The 21,214-nt window shown below is 42.3% G+C and overlaps 1 protein-coding gene across 9 annotated transcripts in view; it reads right to left on the reverse strand.

Annotated features, from left to right (window-relative positions):
- Nucleotides 1-17,750: 17,750 nt before the first annotated feature.
- XPO1 (exportin 1) overlaps nt 17,751-21,214 on the reverse strand; it is a 79,453-nt gene continuing 75,989 nt past the window's right edge. For all 9 annotated transcript variants that reach the window (XM_070734815.1, XM_070734809.1, XM_070734813.1 and 6 more), the window contains one exon: nt 17,751-18,784. In XM_070734815.1, the coding sequence (XP_070590916.1) occupies nt 18,638-18,784 (147 nt within the window). In that variant the 3' untranslated portion in view covers nt 17,751-18,637. The remainder of the gene's footprint in view (nt 18,785-21,214) is intronic.

Genomic DNA, 21,214 nt, shown 5'->3' on the forward strand with positions numbered 1-21,214 from the left:
TCAATTTTTATTTAGTTGTGATTAGGAATGTTCATTTTAGTATTTCCATGCCAAAGTTATTGAAAATATTTGGAATTAGGAGCATAAAAAATATAAAGTGAAGTACTTGAAAAATAGGGGGGACGGACGGCCCTTTTACGAGCAAAATAAACCAATAAGCATCAATTTTTCCCCCTCCAATTTATAGGCCGCCCTTCTCCTCACGGACTTGGGGCAACTTAAAATAATAAAATTGAACTGCTGTTCTGTTCACCAAGACTATACACATGTACTGTTCCCGGACCGAAAATGGTACTTATATTTGGTCTTTTTGAAAACTTTTTTCATTTGGAAACTAGTTTGAACATTTCTGCACACAATGAAATGAAAATTGAAATAAAAAAAATTAATGCTTATATTTTTATTTCGCTCATAAATGTCTGCCCCCCCTTTTTGTGAATTTGTTTTCAATTTATAGATAGTTTTGCCTGCAAAATGCGTTCAATTTTACCAAAGTTGGTTTGGGATTACTAGTTTGAACATTTCTGAACATAATGATATGAAAATTGAACTGCGCCACCCTGGCTCATAATGGTTGCAAGCAGCCAAGGAGGGGGGGAGGCCTTATTTCTGATTTTAAAAAACCAATAATAATTTCTTTCAGTTCATTTATATTTTTCTTATATTCAGAAATGTTCAAACTACCAATCCCACACCAACTTTAGTAAAATTGAACACATTTTGCAACCTAATCTATCTATAAATTGAAAACATGTTCACAAATAAAGGGGGGATCTGCCTTTTATAATCAAAATAAAGCAATATGCATCTTTTTTTCAGTTCAATTTTCATATCATTGTGTGCAGAAATGTTCAGACTACTTTCCAAGTGAAAAAAGTTTTCAAATTGACCAAACATAAGCACTTCAAATGAAGAGTTTTCGGTCTGGGTCAGGGTTGGGAACAGTACAAGTGTGAATTTTTTTTTTCCCAGCAAGAAAGAAACCCCCCACCCCCCCAAAAAAAATTATCATAGAGAGAACCCCTGAAATGATGAAAAGTCATAAAATTTCAAGTTTCAGATATGCAGGGAAAATTTTTTACAGGGTCTCAAACTTTGATTTCAGGTCTCACAGACCCAAACAGAACATCAGAAAAAAGGCCTCCAAACCTGGCCATGTGCAATCATTTTCAATTTATATCTAAGTGAAAAACATGTGCACAGGCTGGTGGGGGGCTTTTCAGAAAAAAATAAGCAAATAAGCATCAATTTTTCCAGTTCAATTTTTATTTAGTTGTGATTAGGAATGTTCATTTTAGTATTTCCATGCCAAAGTTATTGAAAATATTTGGAATTAGGAGCATAAAAAATATAAAGTGAAGTACTTGAAAAATAGGGGGGACGGCCGGCCCTTTTACGAGCAAAATAAACCAATAAGCATCAATTTTTTCAGTTCAATTTTCATATCATTATGTTCAGAAATGTTCAAACTAGTAATCCCAAACCAACTTTGGTAAAATTGAACGCATTTTGCAGGCAAAACTATCTATAAATTGAAAACAAATTCACAAAAAGGGGGGGCAGACATTTATGAGCGAAATAAAAATATAAGCATTAATTATTTTTTTTTCAATTTTCATTTCATTGTGTGCAGAAATGTTCAAACTAGTTTCCAAATGAAAAAAGTTTTCAAAAAGACCAAATATAAGTACCTGAAATGAAACATTTTCGGTCCGGGAACAGTACATGTGTATAGTCTTGGTGAACAGAACAGCAGTTCAATTTTATTATTTTAAGTTGCCCCAAGTCCGTGAGGAGAAGGGCGGCCTATAAATTGGAGGGGAAAAAAGAAAGAAAGAAAGAGACTTGGTTTCTCTTCCTCTGAATGTAAGTGTATTATCTTTAGAAAGGTTGTATATTTCATCTCTTACAGATCTTTTTGTAAAGCGAACATGAATTTCCCTTGGGAGTCTATTTCTTCAGGCAAAGCCCGTACTAACTCTGTACATCTCATCTATGACTTCTGATATTTCCTGCACTGTTCTCTGTGTTATGGTTGCTAGTAAATCACAAATAATCTGGGGTAGATGAACCGTTGAACTTACCTGAACGGTCTTCTCGCTGCACTGCGAAGAGAGTCCAACGTGGGGGTATTACTTCAGCCTTATTGGCAGGGACTGAGTTAAAAATTAGCATAATTATTATGTCCCGCCCACCACTGCCCCCTTCCAGTCAGTGATAAAAACGAAGGAATAGTGAAAGTAACCAAACTTTATTTAACAACTATTAACTTAAGCAAACTGCGCACCTGGGCCAATAAGCCGGGCGGGTTTGGACTCTCTTCGCAGTGCAGTGAGAAGACCGTTCAGGTAAGTTCAACGGTTCTTCTCCACTGCACTGCTCAGAGAGTCCAACGTAGGATATACCCAAGCCACACTTCAGGGAGGGATAGGCTGGACCAGGGGCGCTGGAACACAAACTCCCTGGAGAACTCTTCTGCCGAAGGCAGCCTCCGCTGAAGCAAAAGAGTCTAAACGGTAATGTCTGATGAAAGTCGTGGGGGCAGCCCAGGTTGCTGCCCTACAAATATCCTCAATCGGTGCTTGTGTAGTCCAAGCAGCTGTGGTAGCCGCGCTCCTGGTGGAGTGAGCTGTAATCCTACCCGGTAAGGGTGTTGATGTGGTTTTGTATGCTTCGACGATGCAGGATCTGATCCATCTGCTAATTGTCTTAGCTGATATTTTCCCTCCCATGGATGCAGGAAGAAATGACACAAAGAGGGCCTCCGACCTCCGAAAGGTGCTTGTGCGGCGGATGTAAATTTTAATGGCTCTTCTAACGTCCACCTTATGCCATCTCAGCTCCGATGGGTGGGAGCCATGGGTGCAAAAATCCGGCAGAACAATGTCCTGAGCCCTATGAAACCTAGTGTTGATCTTGGTCAGGAAACTAGGATCCAATCGTAGAGTCACTCTATCCGGATGGAAAATACATAGGTCTGGGCGGACCGATAGCGCTGCCAGTTCGGAGACTCTACGGGCCAAGGTGATGGCTACTAAGAAGGCTACCTTTATCGAGAGTAAGCGAAGCGACACCTCTCTCAGTGGTTCAAAGGGGGGTCCCATCAAGGCCCTCAGAACCAATGGTAAGTCCCAGGATGGGAAGTGGTGTACGACTGGCGGGGACAGGTTGGCTGCCCCTCGGAGGAAGTCCTGCACCCATGGGTGATGAGAAATCGGGCAGAAGGGGTCTGGCGTAAGAATTGTTGCTATGGCCGCTACCTGTCGGCGGAGAGTGTTGGGTGCCAGCCCCTGTTCCAGTCCCTTCTGGAGAAAGCCCAGGAGATGTAGCACTGAGGATGATGAGGGAGAGATTCCTTGAGTCCTGCAGAAGGCGCCGTATGCTGCCCAGGTAGCCTGGTAGATGCGTGTCGTTGACGGGCGCCGTGCTGCTTGAATGGTACTGATGACGCTCTCCGGAACCTGTTTTGCCCTCATGCGGTTCCCCTCAATCGCCACACGGCAAGCCTCCACCACTGGGGGTCTGGATGCACTATCGAGCCCTGTGTCAGCACCAGAAGATGGTGTGGGATTTTCCACGGCGGAAGGATTGACAAACCCATCAGGTCGGCAAACCACAGGCGTCTGGGCCAGAATGGGGCTACCAGAAGAATTTCCGCCCCCTCGGAAATGATCTTGGCGACCACCTTGTGTATCAGGCAGACTGGAGGGAAGGCGTACAGGAGTCCTTTGGGCCATGGTGACAGCAGCGCGTTGACCTGTTCGGCCTCCGGCGTCGGGAATCGCGAGAAGAACCTCGGCAACTGGTGGTTGTGGCGCGAGGCAAACAAGTCCACTACTGGGGCGCCGTATTTGTGAACAATCAGTTGGAACACCTCCGGGTTCAGTGTCCATTCCCCTGGGTCGATTGTTGTGCGACTCAACCAGTCTGCTTGGGTATTCTCCACCCCGGAGATGTGCTCCGCTCGAATCGAGGCTAGATGCTTTTCCGCCCACGACATCAATGCGTGGGCCTCCTGCATCAGGCGTCCAGAGCGCGTGCCTCCCTGGTGGTTCACATGTGCTCTTGTCGCCACGTTGTCCGTTAAGATCAGGACATGCTGGCCTCTTACAATATCCGTGAATGTCTGTAACGTCTTGAACACCGCTTGTAACTCCAACCGGTTGATGTTGGGGTGCGACAGGTCCTCCAGAGACCATCTGCCCTGGGCCACCTGGCCCCCGGAGTGAGCTCCCCAACCGGAGAGACTTGCGTCCGTAGTGATCGTCACCTCCTGGTGAGGCAAAAAGGGGGAACCCTTGGCTATAGCGGATGAAGTCCACCACGGGAGGGAGAGGCGGACTGTTGTGGACAGGTGCACTTGTTGTTTTGAGTTGCTGAGATGAGCTTTTTGGAAGGGAAGGAGAAACCATTGCAGAGGACGAGCGTGTAACCGGGCCCACGGAACGATGTTGATACAAGAGATGAACATCCCTAACAGTTGTGACAGCTGAACTAGGGAAATCCTGTTGCGCCGGGAGATGGAACGAACCAGTGTTACTATCCTCTGCTGTCTCTCTGATGAGAGGAAGACCATGCCCGTCGAGGAGTCTATTATGGTGCCTAGGTGGAGCAGGCGCATGGTTGGTTGAAAATGGCTCTTGCCTTGATTGATTGTAAAGCCTGCCCTTTCCAGGGAATCTATTGTCCGGGCCAGGTCTTGCTTGGCTTGTTGAGGGCTCCTGGAAAGGATGATAACGTCGTCCAAGTATGCTAGAAGACGTATGGATTGTGCTCTGAGGCTTGCTGGTAAAGCGTCCAAAAGCTTGGTGAATGTCCTGGGGGCCGAAGACAAACCGAAAGGCATGGCCCTGTACTGGTAGTGCTGGTTGTGAAGGCAGAAGCAGAGAAATTGCCGATGTTGTGGATGGACCGGGACGTGTAGATACGTTTCCTTGAGGTCGATGGAAGTCATCCAGTCCTGATGACGAATGGATGCTAATATGGTGTGCAGTGAATGCATTTTGAATCGTTGATACCTTATGTGAAGGTTCAACTGTCTCAGGTTCAAAATCAGATGGCAGCCGCCGGAGGATTTGGGAACTACGAACACGATGGAGTAGAACCCTTGAGTCTCTTGATGTGTTTGGACCGGCTCTATTGCTCCTATGTCCAGGAGATGCTGGACCTCCCGAAGAATGAGGGATCGTTTTTGCGGACGACCCAGTGATGTTTCTACAAATCTGTTGGGGGGCCAGTGCAGAAATTTTAATCACAGGCCTTGATCTATGGTCTCCAAGGCCCATGCGTCTGTAGATATGGATTCCCAGAATTCGGTGAAGGACTGCAGGCGCCCACCGATGGGAATGTCCTGGGAGGAGTCACTTTTGCTTGCGATATCTTCCCCTATTGCCTCCCCTGAATGATCTGCGGGACTGCTGGAACTGCTGGTTTCTATTTCCATAGCCACCTTGGTCAGCTCAGTAAGAAGGTGTGTAGGTCCCCTGTCTGTAAGCCCTTGCGACTGGGGATGCATTCGAGGGAGGGTCCGAACGAAAGGACTGCCTACGAAAATATGGGGCTCCCCGTCTGTCTTGCCTTTGCGCAGATCGCGGCAAAACTTTTTTCTTGTCTCTGTCCTCGACCAAGACCGAGTCCAATGACTCTCCAAACAGTTTGGAGCCCTGATACGGGGCCGCGGCAAGGCGCCATTTCGATTTAGCGTCCGCTTGCCACGAGCGAAGCCAAAGTAGGCGTCGAGCTGATAGGTTGGATGCCAAAGTGCAAGAAGAAAATCTCGCTGCAGCCAAGGTGGCACCCGCGGAAAATGCAGTGGTGGCAATAAGTTTGTTAACGTCTTGACGAAGTCTGGCATCCTCAGGGCCCAACCTGGTAAGCATATCTTGCAACCACAGAATGGAGGCCCTGTTGAAGAAGGATGCGGCCGATGCCGCTCTGAGGGCCCAGGCAGACAGCTGATGAATTCTCCTGATCATGTTTTCCGCCTTCCTATTGTCTGGCTTTAGCCCGTCCGCCATGTCTGATGGCACGACTGCATTGGACATCAAAGACGTTACCAGGGTATCCACTGAGGGATACTGGAACAAGTCCTCCACCTCTGGATCGAATGAATACAATTTTTTGTCCAAGGCCGAGGGTCCTAAAGCTGCAGTTGGCTGCTGCCAAGGTTTTTTGATATTTTCTGCAAAGATGGGCACTGCAGGAATGTGCTCAGATTCCTTCTGTGGCTCGTTGATGAGCCTGGCTGCTGGCATGATGCCCACCTCCTGACCCGCTGGCTTTGCTGAATTGTCTGGGGTCAGCGTGGTTTTGGCTTTATTCAACAAAACTCTAAATAGAGACTGCTTGAATAGACCTGCTAGGGGAGGTTGTTCAGGCAAGTTGGCCTCATCTCCAGAGAGTTCCTCCTCTGGATCCATGGGCATCTCCTCTGGGCCTTGCTCCTCCTGAAAGGAATCATGCACCGATGTAGCAACAGCAGCCACAGTCCATGGATCTTGCTTGCTAGCTCTAGGAAGAGGGGAGGGCCGCTGTTGGGCACCTATCGCAATGCCCTGCGAGTAGGCCGAGGCTATCATATCCTCTAAGGATGGAGACATTGCTTGCCAGTTGTCCATGGAGCCTCTGAGGCCTGCTGCAGTTGGTGTAAACGTTGCTGCAGCTTGAGGGGGTTGAGACCGTGGCTGTATTGCTGGTCTGGACCATTCTGCCCTCTGAAACCCTTCTGAAGGTGGAGCACTCAAAGTGCGATCAGGGGATAAGCCTCCTGCTCCAGTGAGGTGTATGTCCTCCAATGCTGTATCAGTGGCCAAAGGGCTCTGTTGGTGTGGAGGGAAAGTGCTAGAGGGGCTAGGCCCCTGTCTGGACTTGCTCAATTCCAATTGGGCCTCCAGGGCCTTAATTCTCTTTTCAGCCTCCTTCAGGGCTGCTGAGGACTGGGAAGATTTCCCCTTAGACTTAGTACTATGGGACTTCTCCTTCCCCTTGCTAGTTGAGGGGGCTGCAGGTTCACTGGAATTGCCCTGAGGTAACTGCGACATAATTGTTGCCAATTTACTCACAATACTGTATGCGCAGGAAGGATAGTCCTATTCAATGCCGGGCAATAGAGCAATGACTAAGCTCTGTGACGCCCAAATAGAGCGACCTCGCTCTTTTGTGTCCTCATTGGCTCCTGTCCAGGCAGGCGTGGCTTTAGACCACTGCTGTCCTGGTAACACCCTCTTTCAACATGGCGGCCCTGGAGAGGCTAAAATAGCCTTGTCACCTCCTCAAAATGGCAGCCGTATGTTAAACCGGGGGGGGGGACAGCCCTGAAAATGGCGGGAGAGGACCCCCAAGGTCCTTTAATGGCGCCAAAAACCGGTTTGTCCTGAGCGGCAAAACGAGCTCCTCTTCAGCAACTGAGGCTTCCCCTGCCGTTACGCCGCGAACCGCGGGGCTTTTAACCGTCTCCCAGCTGATTTGTCCCTGGGAGTCCTTCGCGGCGTTTCGAGGCTGCTCTTGCCGTTGCGCCGCCAACCGCGGGGTTTCCAGCCTCTTCCCAGCTGATTAGCCTCCATCGGGGCTTCGAGACAGCCGCGGTTCCTCTCTGCCGGTAAGAACCGATCTTGGAGGTGCCGGCTTGCGCTGGGTGTCCAAAGAGGGTGATGGACCTGGGGTTATGATCGCGGGCGTCAGGGACCCCATACCAGCGAGCCCTGTCTTCAAGGCTATACTCCGGAGAGCAGAGGCCTCTCAGGGACTGAACAGTTGGAGTGCTATACCCCGGAGGGCAGAGGCTCTCATCTTCCAGGAACTCTGTCTTCTTTCTGTAGAAAAGGAGAAAAAAAGGAATTAATTAGAAACAGGCATTTTATTTTCTAACAAAGGAGAATAAAACTCATAGTCCCTACACTGTGACTGAGTTTTTAAAACTGACTGGAAGGGGGCAGTGGTGGGCGGGACATAATAATTATGCTAATTTTTAACTCAGTCCCTGCCAATAAGGCTGAAGTAATATCCCCACGTTGGACTCTCTGAGCAGTGCAGTGGAGAATTTCATCTCTTGATTCCTCAACATTTTGAAATCTTAAGAAGGCTGCCTTCTCAAGTTCCAGGCCTGAGTCAGCAAACCTGTTTTGGAAGTTTGGGGAGGCGAAGTGTCCCTGCTCCTGGAGATCCTTGATTCGGCAGTGTTCATGGCGATGGAGAGCTGTTTTGTCAAAGTGTTGGTAATGACCTATAAAGCCCTACATGGCATCGGACCAGAATACCTCCAGGACCGTCTTCTGCCGCACGAATCGCAGCGGCCGGTAAGGTCCCACAGAGTTGGCCTTCTCTGGGTCCTGTCGACAAAACAATGTCATCTGGCGGGTACCGGGGTAGAGCCTTCTCTGTGGCGGCCCTGGCCCTCTGGAATCAACTCCCCCCAGAGATCGGAACTGCCCCCACCGTCCTTGTTTTTTGTAAATTGCTTAAGACCCACCTATATCGCCAGACATGGGGGAATTGAGACATCTCCCCCAGGCTTATATAGTTTTATGTATGGTATGTTTGTGATGTATGGTTTTTAAATGACAGATTTTTAGATACTTTCTTTTAAATATTAGATTTGTTACATTGCACATTGTTATTTTCAGAAAGCACTTTCAGAAAGAGGAAGAGGAGAGGAAAATAGTGCTCTCTTACAGTTTGTATTTCTGAATTCAAGGGGGAGAGGATATAACTGGCTGTAAGAGGAAATTCTATTGGCTGATTGTGTTTTTGAATTCAGGGAGGAGGGGACTAGACTGGGAAGTTTAAAAGAGTGAGTAAAACCATTTTAAACTGCACTTTCAGAAAGAGGAAGAGGAGAGGAAAATAGTGCTCTCTTACAGTTTGTATTTCTGAATTCAAGGGGGAGAGGATATAACTGGCTGTAAGAAGAAATTCTATTGGCTGATTGTGTTTTTGAATTCAGGGAGGAGGGGACTAGACTGGGAAGTTTAAAAGAGTGAGTAAAACCATTTTAAACTGCACTTTCAGAAAGAGGAAGAGGAGAGGAAAATAGTGGACCGCGCGCCTGGCGGTGCGCGAATTACATAACTATAAACCAAAATCAGCAAAGTTTGGTAGCAATAGGGGTTCATTTTCTTCCTAAGTACCTGTATTTCAATACATTGTTAAGATGATTGGCTTGGTGCAGTGTAACACTTGTTTGGCTGTTGTGTTCCGCAATACCTTGTGGAACTTGGGGTACTGCCCTCTTTGCATTAGGACATCTAGGTTAGATGGAGAGATCTCTAGATTGCAGTCCTTAGTTTGTAGCTTGCAGGCAGAAGTGGAAAGATTGTCCCAGCCACGTGCTGTAATGCAGCCATGTGTGCAGCCTCCACTTCCACAGCGCCCCCCAAGGAGGAGGGCTGTTTGGACAACTGTTGGTTCAGGAAGATTACGTGCAGTTGAACAAAAACATAACAATTTTGGTCTCTCTGTATCCAACTCCTATAATGTTCTTGCGGATTTAAATAGTAAGGATGTTGTAGATATTAGCAAGGCCCCTCAGGTGGAGAATGAGGGGATGTTCAAAGGAGAAGTTGTTGTAAATGTGGAGCATAGTGTCACCAAACCAAGTCCAGTTAGTAGAAATAAAGAGAGGACACATGTTCTTGTGGGTGACTCGATTGTCAGAGGTGTTGATTTGGGACAGAGGAAGGATGTGGTGAAGGTGATGAGGTGTCTTCCAGGAGCCACTGCCCACAGGGACAGGAGGCGGATTACAAACATTGTCAGGGCTGTGAGTAAAGGTAATAAAGTTGATGTGGTGGTGCATCTTGGCACAAACGATTTGTCCCAGAGAAATATTAATGTAGTAAAAAGAGATTTTCAAAGTCTAAGTGTGGAGCTGGGTAAAATAACCGATTCAGTGACTTTCTCAGAGGTGTTACCGGTTTGTGGCCAGGAGGGTAAAACAAGTTGTATCAGAGAGTTTAATGTGTGGTTAAGGCAGTGGTGTAAAGCTGAAGGTTTTGGTTATGTAAGTCATGATGTCAGTAGGTGGTCTAATAGGGAGTTGTTTAAGAGGGATGGTTTGCATCCATCATACAGAGGAACCCAGGTGCTCGGTGAGGAATTCAGAACTTTTTTGGACAGGCATTTAAACTAGGTAAAGGGGACAGAGATGTACCAGATGTGGAGGATTTCTGTCCCCGACCAATGAGGATACATCAGTTTCTGGAAGCTTATGAAAAGGGAGCTGTAAATAAAATAGATGTAGTTGTTGATGATAAGGGGCAAACTAATAATGAAAATAATGTTCTTCGGGTAATGTACACGAATGCTCGAAGCTTGAGCAACAAGCTCTGTGAGTTAATGGCCATAATATCTAGAGATAATTTGGATCTGGTTGCCATAACTGAGACATGGTTTAAGGATTCTAATGAATGGGAAATATCCATACCAGGATATACACTGTATAGGAAGGATAGAATAGAGAGAAGGGGAGGTGGAGTAGCCGTTTATGTTAAAGAAAGTCTAAAAACAATACTAATTCAAAATACATGTAAAGATCTGGAGACCCTCTGGATTTGCATGCAAAATAAAGATGGTTCTGTCATTAGAATTGGGGTGATCTATAGGCCTCCAGGGCAATCTGAGGAACATGACAACAAGATGGTGGATGAGATTACCCTAATGGCAGTAAAGGGAGATATTGTGGTTATGGGTGATTTCAACATGTCTGATGTTGACTGGAATATCCCCAGTGCCCTTACATGCAAAAGTAAGAATATAGTAGAGGCCTTTACAGGAGCAGCTATGGCACAGCTAGTTAAGACACCAACTAGAGGGGAGAATATTCTAGATTTAGTTTTTACAAATGGGAATCGGGTTTCAGAGGTCAAGGTGGGAGAAAATTTAGGTTGCAGTGACCATCTATGTTTGTGGTTTGATGTAAAAACTGATTGTGAGCAATCCTATACTGCAACCAAAGTATTGGATTTCAGAAAAACAAATTTTAATGCAATGGGAGAATATTTAAATAATGAATTAAAGGGGAGGGATAAAATGGCAGGAGCGAGCACCCAGTGGACTGTATTAAAAAAAGCCATCTTAAAAGCCACAAGACTTTATGTAAAGCAAGTAACTAAAGGTAAAAGGAAGAAGAAACCGCTATGGTTTAGCAATGATGTAAGGGCTATAGTCAATGAAAAAAAGGCTGCCTATAGGAGGTATAATGAGTCTGGAAGTATAGCTGATAGAGAGGTGTATAAAATGAGACAGAAGGAGGCAAAACAGATAATATATGCTGCTAAAGCCTCAAAAGAGGAAGAAATAGCAAAATCTGTAAAGAAGGGGGATAAAACCTTCTTCAGATATATTAGTGATAGGAAGAAGAAAAACTGCAGCATCACAAAGCTTAGTACCGGGAATAATACGTGCATTGATGGGAATAAGGAGATCGCTGACCATTTCAATAGCTACTTCTGTTCAGTTTTCTCAAAAGACACCTTACAAAATAATACTATAGAGGGATATAGCATTGCTTCCAGCTGTACGGATTCAGCTCCAGTGATCTTAGAAGCCGATGTCTTAGAAGAACTTGAAAGATTAAAGATAAATAAGGCAATGGGTCCAGATGGCATCCACCCCAGAGTTCTTAAAGAACTCAGATCTGTCATTGCTACCCCCCTGACTGATTTGTTTAACCAATCCCTGTTAACAGGAGATGTTCCTGAGGATTGGAGAATGGCCAGTGTTGTGCCTATCCACAAGAAGGGCAGTAGAGAAGAAGCTGGTAACTACAGGCCAGTTAGCTTGACATCAGTTGTAGTTAAAATGATGGAGACGCTACTAAAAAAGAGGATAAATCAGCATCTAAAAAACAATAACTTATTGGACCCAAATCAGCATGGCTTTACTGAAGGCAAATCATGTCAGACTAATCTCATTGAGTTCTTTGACTATGTCACAAAGGTGTTGGATCAAGGTGGTGCCGTGGATATTGCCTATCTGGACTTCAGCAAAGCCTTTGATACGGTTCCACATAAAGAGCTGATAGATAAATTAGTGAAGATTGGAATTAATCCCTGGATAGTTCAGTGGATTTCAAGCTGGCTGAAGCATAGACATCAGAGAGTTATTGTTAATGGCGAGTATTCTGAGCAGAGACAGGTTACAAGCGGTGTGCCACAAGGGTCTGTTCTGGGTCCTATTCTTTTTAATATGTTTGTGAGTGACATAGGAGAAGGTTTGGTAGGGAAGGTTTGCCTATTTGCTGATGACTCTAAAGTGTGCAATAGAGTTGATATTCCTGGAGGGGTCTGTAATATGGTAAATGATTTAGCGTTACTAGATAAATGGTCAAAGCAATGGAAACTGCAGTTTAATGTTTCCAAATGTAAAATAATGCACTTGGGGAAAAGGAATCCTAAATCTGAGTATTGCATTGGCAGTTCTGTGATAGCAAAAACTTCAGAAGAGAAGGATTTAGGGGTAGTGATTTCTGACAGTCTCAAAATGGGTGAGCAGTGTGGTCGGGCGGTAGGAAAGGCAAGCAGGATGCTTGGCTGCATAGCTAGAGGTATAACAAGCAGGAAGAGGGAGATTGTGATCCCCTTATATAGAGCGCTGGTGAGACCACATTTGGAGTACTGTGTTCAGTTCTGGAGACCTCACCTACAAAAAGATATTGACAAAATTGAACGGGTCCAAAGACGGGCTACAAGAATGGTGGAAGGTCTTAAGTATAAAACGTATCAGGAAAGACTTAATGAACTCAATCTGTATAGTCTGGAAGACAGAAGGAAAAGGGGGGACATGATCGAAACATTTAAATATGTTAAAGGGTTAAATAGGGTTCAGGAGGGAAGTGTTTTTAACAGGAAAGTGAACACAAGAACAAGGGGACACAATCTGAAGTTAGTTGGGGGAAAGATCAAAGGCAACATGAGAAAATATTATTTTACTGAAAGAGTAGTAGATCCTTGGAACAAACTTCCAGCAGACGTGGTTGGTAAATCCACAGTAACCGAATTTAAACATGCCTGGGATAAACATATATCCATTGTAAGATAAAATACAGGAAATAGTAAAAGGGCAGACTAGATGGACCATGGGGTCTTTTTCTGCCGTCAGTCTTCTATGTTTCTATGTTATTATTATTGTTGTGAGCTGCCCCAAGTCTGCGGAGAGGGACGGCATACAAATCTAATAAATTATTATTATCATCATCGTCATCGTCATCATCATCCTTGGAACAAACTTCCAGCAGACGTGGTAGATAAATCCACAGTAACTGAATTTAAACATGCCTGGGATAAACATATATCCATCCTAAGATAAAATACAGAAAATAGTATAAGGGCAGACTAGATGGACCATGAGGTCTTTTTCTGCCGTCAGACTTCTATGTTTTGTTTTGTTTTTATTAATAATAATAATAATTATTATTATTATAATAATTATTATTATTATTATAATCACTGTGCCACCATGGCTCTATTCAATGTATTTCAATGTTTGTTTTTTGTATCTTTCCATTATTTAGATACTGCTGTAGAATGCAGGTGGTCCCTATTTAATGACCATTTAGTCAGCAATTGTTTAAATTGATCATGATAGATATAATTAGCATATGTTGGTGGCAGTGTCCCATGGTCACAAAATTGCCATTTGCAACCTTATTTTCCAGGTTCCTACAAGCAAAGTCATTTGCGAAGCTAGCAGGTGGTTATAAATAGTGACCATGCGATATCTTAACCTAATGACCAGCAGTGATTTTCTTAATAATAGCAACAGTGGTAATTGCTGCAGCATCCCATTTTATGATGTCATTTAGTGATGGAAAATTTGGTTCCAATTCCCAGCGTTAGAAGACCTTCACAGGTGGGTTCCTACCCATGCGGTCTGGTGCACGTGATCTGGTAGAAGCCTGTTAATGATGCAATTTTGGCACGACAGCTCCGGCGCAGCCTTTGCTGGTCCATGCACACTATCTTTTTTTGTAATTTTTTTGGCTCTCTGAGCATGCACAAAGTAAATTCGTGTACCCATAGTAAAGGTAAGAAGAACCAGCCCCTTGTATACTGTATCAGACTGCAAGGTAACCATGCAGTCTAGAAAGTGCTTCAAAATAATTGATCTGCTAAGGTACTGTAACTATAATTTTTATTAATACTGGTATTTACTCAGATTAGCACTGTTTGAATGCATTGAACCAACAGTGATGATGCTGGTTAGTTGGGTGTTGAGAATGATGGCAGTTAAAGTTTAACATCTGAAACACACAGGATTATGGGAAAGCAAAACACAGGTTTCTTTCGTTCTACTGTACCAATTTCAGTTGTCCTTAGCATGTGTTAACTCTCATCTTTCATCTATTTGGTAGATTGTGAAATATATATATATATAACTGCTATAGTACTGTACTTTACTGTTACAATCCCGTATTATTAATTAATACAGAGAACCGTTGGTAGTATTTTAATTTGATGATCTATTATTCCATTTAGATTGAAATGCTGGGTATATACCATGGAGATTTCTTCCAATCTAATGTAATGAAAACATCTAAAATTAATTTATTTGCACTATACTGGAAAGGCAAGGCTTGTGTAATTTAGAACTATGCTTTCAGCTTTCTCTGGGTCCTGTCGACTAAACAATGTCGTCTGGTGGGCCCCAGGGGAAGAGCCTTCTCTGTGGCGGTCCCGACCCTCTGGAATCATCTCCCCCCCCCCCCGGAGATTAGAACCACCCCCACCCTCTTTGCCTTTCGTAAGTTACTGAAGACCCACCTATGTCGCCAGGCATGGGGAAATTGAGATATCCCCAGGCTTATATAGTTTATGTATGGTATGACTGTGTTGTATGGTTTTAATGATGGGTTTTTAGATTTTTTTAAAAAATATTGGATTTGTCACTTGTTATTGTTGTGAGCCACCCTGAGTCTTCGGAGAGGGGCGCCATACAAATCTAATTTTTAAAAAAAATTATTATTATTATTATTATTGATAATGGAAGATTTCAGTCTAATTGTGATCCTCGCTGAGATTGAGGTTTATCTGGTTCTTAGCCTTTTCCTGTTTTGGAATGGACTTGGGGAAAACTAAATGGCATAAACAGATTTTATGATTTGCTCGATTTATATGTGACTCAGTTACCTGTCAAAATACAATTTATTTAGGTTGCTACCATCACACTGAATTAGAAGAATCTCTCAGAGTGAGTATTCAGTATTAATAGCAAACAGGAGACATCTTACTATGGAGTGTACCTAGTTTACACTTGGCAAGTAGCATTGTCTGGATGATCTCGAATTGGAAGTTGAAGCCTAATTAGTCCAGGTCCAGGAAATATCAGAACTGTAGACACACTGGGTAGTTAAAAGGAAATAAAAGCAAGCAACAATTAAAAAAACAATAAAAAACGGTGTCCTTGAAGTCAATAGAAATTCCAGGTTTGACTTGGAGATTGGACATTTTTATTACTTCTCATATATCCTGATATTTGAGAGTAAAAAGCACATTGAAGATGTAATTTGGAAAGAACAAGTTGTAGCACACTTGTCTCAAGTATACCTTCAACTGAGGCATCACTAGGTTGGGAAAGGGCACAGATGTAAAACTGGTAACCATCAACATGCTGATAATTTATCCTTTGCTGTGGATGACTTCACCTATATATGTAGATATCAAATAAGATTGGAGAAGAATATTGAGCCCAGAAAGACTCTACATAGAAGAGGCTGTGCACTAAACCCCCACCCTCTCCTCCCAACAATATTTGGAATGAACTCCAGAGAAAGGAAGAGAAACAGTGCAGAACTGCATCTTCCACTCTTAATCCCCAGAACTGGCCCAGAAGTATACCATGAACAAATGATGGACATTGAAATAAAGAGTTAGGGTGGCTACACCACCTTTGCATCACTACCAGAAATCATCCACAAGTACGATCAATGCCATTTTGGCAATGTATGTAGGTTTGAAATCTTATTGAAAATGGTCCAGATAAGGTTTCCTTTCTTATATGTTCCAGGATCCTCCTAAATAAAATACTGCATATTTTTAGTTCCTTTGATCCAGAAAATATTAACAGGACCAATCTGAACAATTGTGAGACAACTAATAAAATGCTACCAATTTTATTAGTAGTAAATATACATTTACATTAGTAATGTGGATGAAAAATCTTTTCATTCTACATTCTTATCTAGGAAATCTAGATTATCTACTTATCTAAGTATTTCTTTTGAAGGATCAAAAATAAATAGGACATTAGACTAGATGGATGTATTATGCTTTAGTATTGAAAGCCCTTTTCCCTATATAATTCCTTCAGATAGGAGTGGCCTGCCGTCCATCTAAGCAAAATGGAGACAAGTGAGACAGGTCCATCCCAACCGTGCCAACAGAGGCAGGATGTTAGAACCATTTGGTGCAGATGGGTTGCCCCTGCTGTCTGGATGGCCCTGGCCAAATAAACACAGGGACAACTCAATGCCACTGGACAACAAAGTGGGGAAGGTATAGTATCTGCATCCATTTATTATACATAAAGGTATCTTGGCACTTGCAATTTTAGATACACATTGAACATTATTTTAAAAGGTAGTTTTTAAAATTGTAATGAGGTTTGATTAATTATATATTATTTTCCTTTTTGAAATGAAACTGATCCTCTATTTGGTATTCATTTTAGTAATGAACATGAGGGATTAAAAATACATATACAGTATATGACTACATAAATTAGTGCTTTGACTGAAACTTCAATCAGAATGTTACAAGCCAGTGACAGCAAGCAGATGTTCACTTGCATTGTTTGGATTTAAAGTTTGAATAGTAAATCTACTCAAAAGAAAACAAATCCAGACAAAACCCATGTCTGCCTTCCTGGGAGTGCTCGTTCTTGACTGCCTTTTCTGCAATTCTGACTCTGAACAAAGATGCTGCTCAATCCACTCTTCTGATCAACACAGCTTCTCCTTACCAAGAGAAAAGGATCTGTGTATGTGATGATCTTAAGAGGCCACTCCTGGACACCACAAAGCAAAAAATTATTTGGGCAGAGCCAGCAGAAGGACATAAATGGCTTGTGATACACCTGTAGGAAGGAATCTTCCCCCTTTTGGCCTTTGCCATGTTGCATTTTGAGAGGTGCCAAATCAGGGTAGATATGCATCTATTTCAAAAAGACTGTAAAAAGTGATGCTCTTTAAGAGCTTTGCAGGAAAGGGGATTGATTATGCATCTGCACAGCTCTGCCTGTAATCATGTAAGTAATTTGCTGGCCTTCCCTTCATGGGTGTATGTTTATGTCTCTGATTTATTTACCTGATCAGCAGGTAATCGCTGTAGAGTAGCACTGCTGAGTGATTCCTGCTCTTTCTGAGGATTAGAGCAGCTTGTACCTTACTGAAGTTCCATAATTAATTTAACTCCATTACAATTTTAAAAGCCACTGTATCTTAACATTGTTTTCAATATGTATATATAATCATAACTTCTTGCAGGCTCTGAGATATGTTTACATATAATAAATAGGTGAAGAATGTTACCCTTCCCTGCTTTGCTGTCCTGTGGTACTCAGTTATCCCCACATCCAATTGGCTGGGGCCACTTGTCCCATGTCCAGATGGCAGTGTCAGGGTCGGTGCTTTGTCCTATTCCATGCTATGGATCACATCAGTCAAGATGATAGCTTTCCCAGATCAACATTGAAATTTTCACCTAAAGTTCACAGTGATTGGAACATTCCAATGAAAGAATACAGCCACAAAAGGAAAATAAATGTAAACCAAGTTTATTTTGCTTTTTAGGTAGTGTTCTTAAAGCACTACAGCATGGTAAACAATGTAAATTAGTAGAAGTCATCTCAAAAGCCAGAGTTCTTCTTTAATGAGCTTGTTAAAAAGATGCAGCCTATTCTAACAGGATAAATATTTTAACCATTTCACTTCGAGTTAATGAAGGCTCACAAATGAGCAACACTCCTCATTGAGGAAAACAAAAAGCTGTTGTCGACAAAGCGACAGCACACACACAAAAACAAAAGAACTGTGTAAAAATAACTAACTGTACTGTGTTCCCATATTTTTCCAAGTTGCTTTACAATGGGATGATATGCACATGATCTTGCTGCAAATTTGCCATATGACTTGCAAATATCAGTAGCCTAGCTTTATCACTTAGCCCCAAAGCTGCTCATGTCTGATGATGCAGCATTCATCTTCCTATTACTAACAATTAACTTGATGGATTTCTTTATTACCCTTTTTCTAGACTGTGGAACAGACTAGAAAATGATCCTTAATTAAAAGAAAAAAAGTGTTTTAACTGGAAAAATGTTTAATTTTGTAATAGACTTTACAAGTTATATGTTTTGCCTTTTCTTACTCTTAGCCACAAAATGGGCATGAAGTGTTTTATTTTTAAAATGCCTTAATTTTCAACTTCATGCAAATCTAAATAAAGATGACCAAAACAAAAAGCTTAAACAATGGAAGGATATTTCACAGAAAATTTCTTATACAAAAACACATAAGAAAAAAGGGCCACTAGGTGACATCTTAAATTTACAAATTGGCATCATTTTGGTCAACAAATATCCAAGTCCTGTTTTCTTCTACAACAACGCAGCTGTACAGAAAGAAAACAGAAAAACTGGTTATTTTTTAATCACACATTTCCTCAGGAATTTCATGTGGATTTAGGATGCCAGGGACAGACATCTGAAGTTTATGTTTTTCCTCCTGAGCCTGTCGAAGAGCTGTCTCTCTTTCTTCCAGGAATAAGTCAGATGTGTCTTCACCTGCAAATTCCTATGGAAACAAAATAATTTACAAATTATAAACCCAGTCATACAGCAAATAATTTCTAAAAATAATTTAAAAGGCAATAGATATAGTCATTTCTCTTCAAGTCATGAAGTAAATTTTATTTAAACACAATGTTTTAGATTATATCTTTAAAGCAAGTATTTTTTAAATTGGTTCCTGTTTATGTTAAAATGTTTTCCTTTAATCCCAAATTTTCAAAAACTGACTGAATTGATTCTTTTTATCATAGAATCACAGTATTTCAGAGATGGAAGTAGTCATTTATTTTTTAGTATTTATTTATGAAAAAGCAAAATAAAATTTTGAATTGAAGAGTTATATAAGTAGTCCTTGAATTACAATTTTAATTGGGAGCAGAACTTCTGTTGCTAAATACATGGTTGTAAAATGTCACATGACTGCATCACTTAGCAATTGCAACCACTGCAGTCCTCATTGCTATACAATGAGGATTGTGGGTCATTAACAGAGCACCTCCTCACAATTTCCTGCTAGCTTCCAACAATCAAATCCAGTGGGTAAGCTGGCAGGAAGATAGTGGGGGAGACTTACCTAAGCTATCGGAGATCTTTGCTTGCTGCCTTTCCCATTTTCTTTGTTTGTGGAAAGCTGGCAGGGAAGGTTGCAAATCTCAATGACCTGATTGTGGGATCTGCAGCAGTTTTAAAATGTAAATGTAATATGGTTGCTAAGTGCTCAGATTATGATTATATGACTGTGGGAGTGCTGGGATGGCTTGAACTTTGAAGGCACCACTCATTCAGCATCATTGTAACTTCAAATGTTTGCTGAATGAGTGGTTGTTAATCAAGGGTTACCTGCAAATAAATTAAAAGTCCAGACAAATTTGCTACATGCAAGTTTTTGTAACTAACTATATAAAATAAAGAGCTTTTTGTGGGAACCAAATTTATTTAGTCTACTGTAAATTGTAACAGATAAGAAACTGTGTAGCAGAGGGACTATAAATCACTCCCCTCCCCAAAATGCAAACCTGCTCTTGGTTTTAATCAATATTGAATTTACAAATTGGCTATGTTATAAAATGCTGTAACATTTGAAATATTAAAGGAGATTTTCAAAGAATGAGGCATAAATTCGTAACCACAATATCATTTATTTATTTATTTATTTGATTCATATACTGCCCCTCTCTGATGGGCAGCCTATTAATAGTGATGTCTGCTTTTATGGATAAATCATGTATATGGAAACCGTACAGGAGCCTGTAAGTTGTATTAATTATCCAATAGCCTAGAAACACAAACTAAGACAGGGGTCTCCAATCCCTGGTCCTTTAGCGTTTCAGAATAAGGCCGCTGAAGTGGGTGAGTGTGGAACATCCCCATTTGCCTAACAGTGGGTGGCTGCGTCCACATGTACACCATTTTCACATAGAGAGCTGCGTGCTTGCCTGCCACACACATGGAATCAGCCCATTCACCCCTTAGGGGTAGTCCACAAAATTGAAAAGATTAGGGAACTCTGCACTAAGACTTTGCTTGCTATACTAACACAATTATGTACAATATTACAATTGATAATTCATCCGGCATGTTGTTGTTTTTTGAAAGGATGATAGATCTCTGGTAACATTAATACTATAACATATTTTCATATTTGTTCTGCCGGCTTGTCTCAACCGCCCGTAATTACCGGGTAATTAGTCCAGAAAGACACACACCACACGATAGAAGGAAAACCCAAAAGTCTTTATCAACAGAAAAACAGAAACAGCTCCCTTTTTAAATGTCAAAGGGATTTTCTGGTACACACAAGGCACAGGTTAAATGCAATCCAAATTCTCACCCAATAACTGGGAAATTGAGTCCAATTCTAAAGTCCAGAAAGTCCATACACAATCTTGAACAGCAAAAACCACGATCTTGATGAAACTATGAATCAGATAAACTGCCATGAGGCTAAAACAGCAGGCTGCTCTTTTATCTGTAGCACTAATTATAGCAGCCCCACCCAACCACAGGTGGCCTCATTTATCTCCTGTAATAATCCTACAGTTGTTGTCTTCTATGCATCACTCTACGCCTGCGTGGATGTGTCATAAATTCTTGTTCCGAATCCAGGGATGATAAGGATGACTGATCTCCTCTTGGGCTGTCTGCCAAACTCCCCTCTTCCAAGTCACCCCCACCTTCCTTCTTCTTCCGAGGAAACTTCACTACCTGACTCTGTCGGCAATACAACAGGCCTCTGACATGTTGATGTTTCCCCTGCATCCACCTCCACATTCCTTGGGGCAGGAGCTGGGCCAGAGCCAACCACAACAATATTAAAACAAATAATTTTGTAAGATGCGGAAGAAACTTTTGATGCTGCCAATTCATTTTTGCAAGATATGAAGAAAGTGCGCTTCATCTGATTTTATTAATTGGGTAAATTTATTTATTTATT

The sequence above is a fragment of the Erythrolamprus reginae genome, chromosome 1 (assembly GCF_031021105.1).
Source record: "Erythrolamprus reginae isolate rEryReg1 chromosome 1, rEryReg1.hap1, whole genome shotgun sequence".
Lineage (NCBI taxonomy): Eukaryota > Metazoa > Chordata > Lepidosauria > Squamata > Dipsadidae > Erythrolamprus > Erythrolamprus reginae.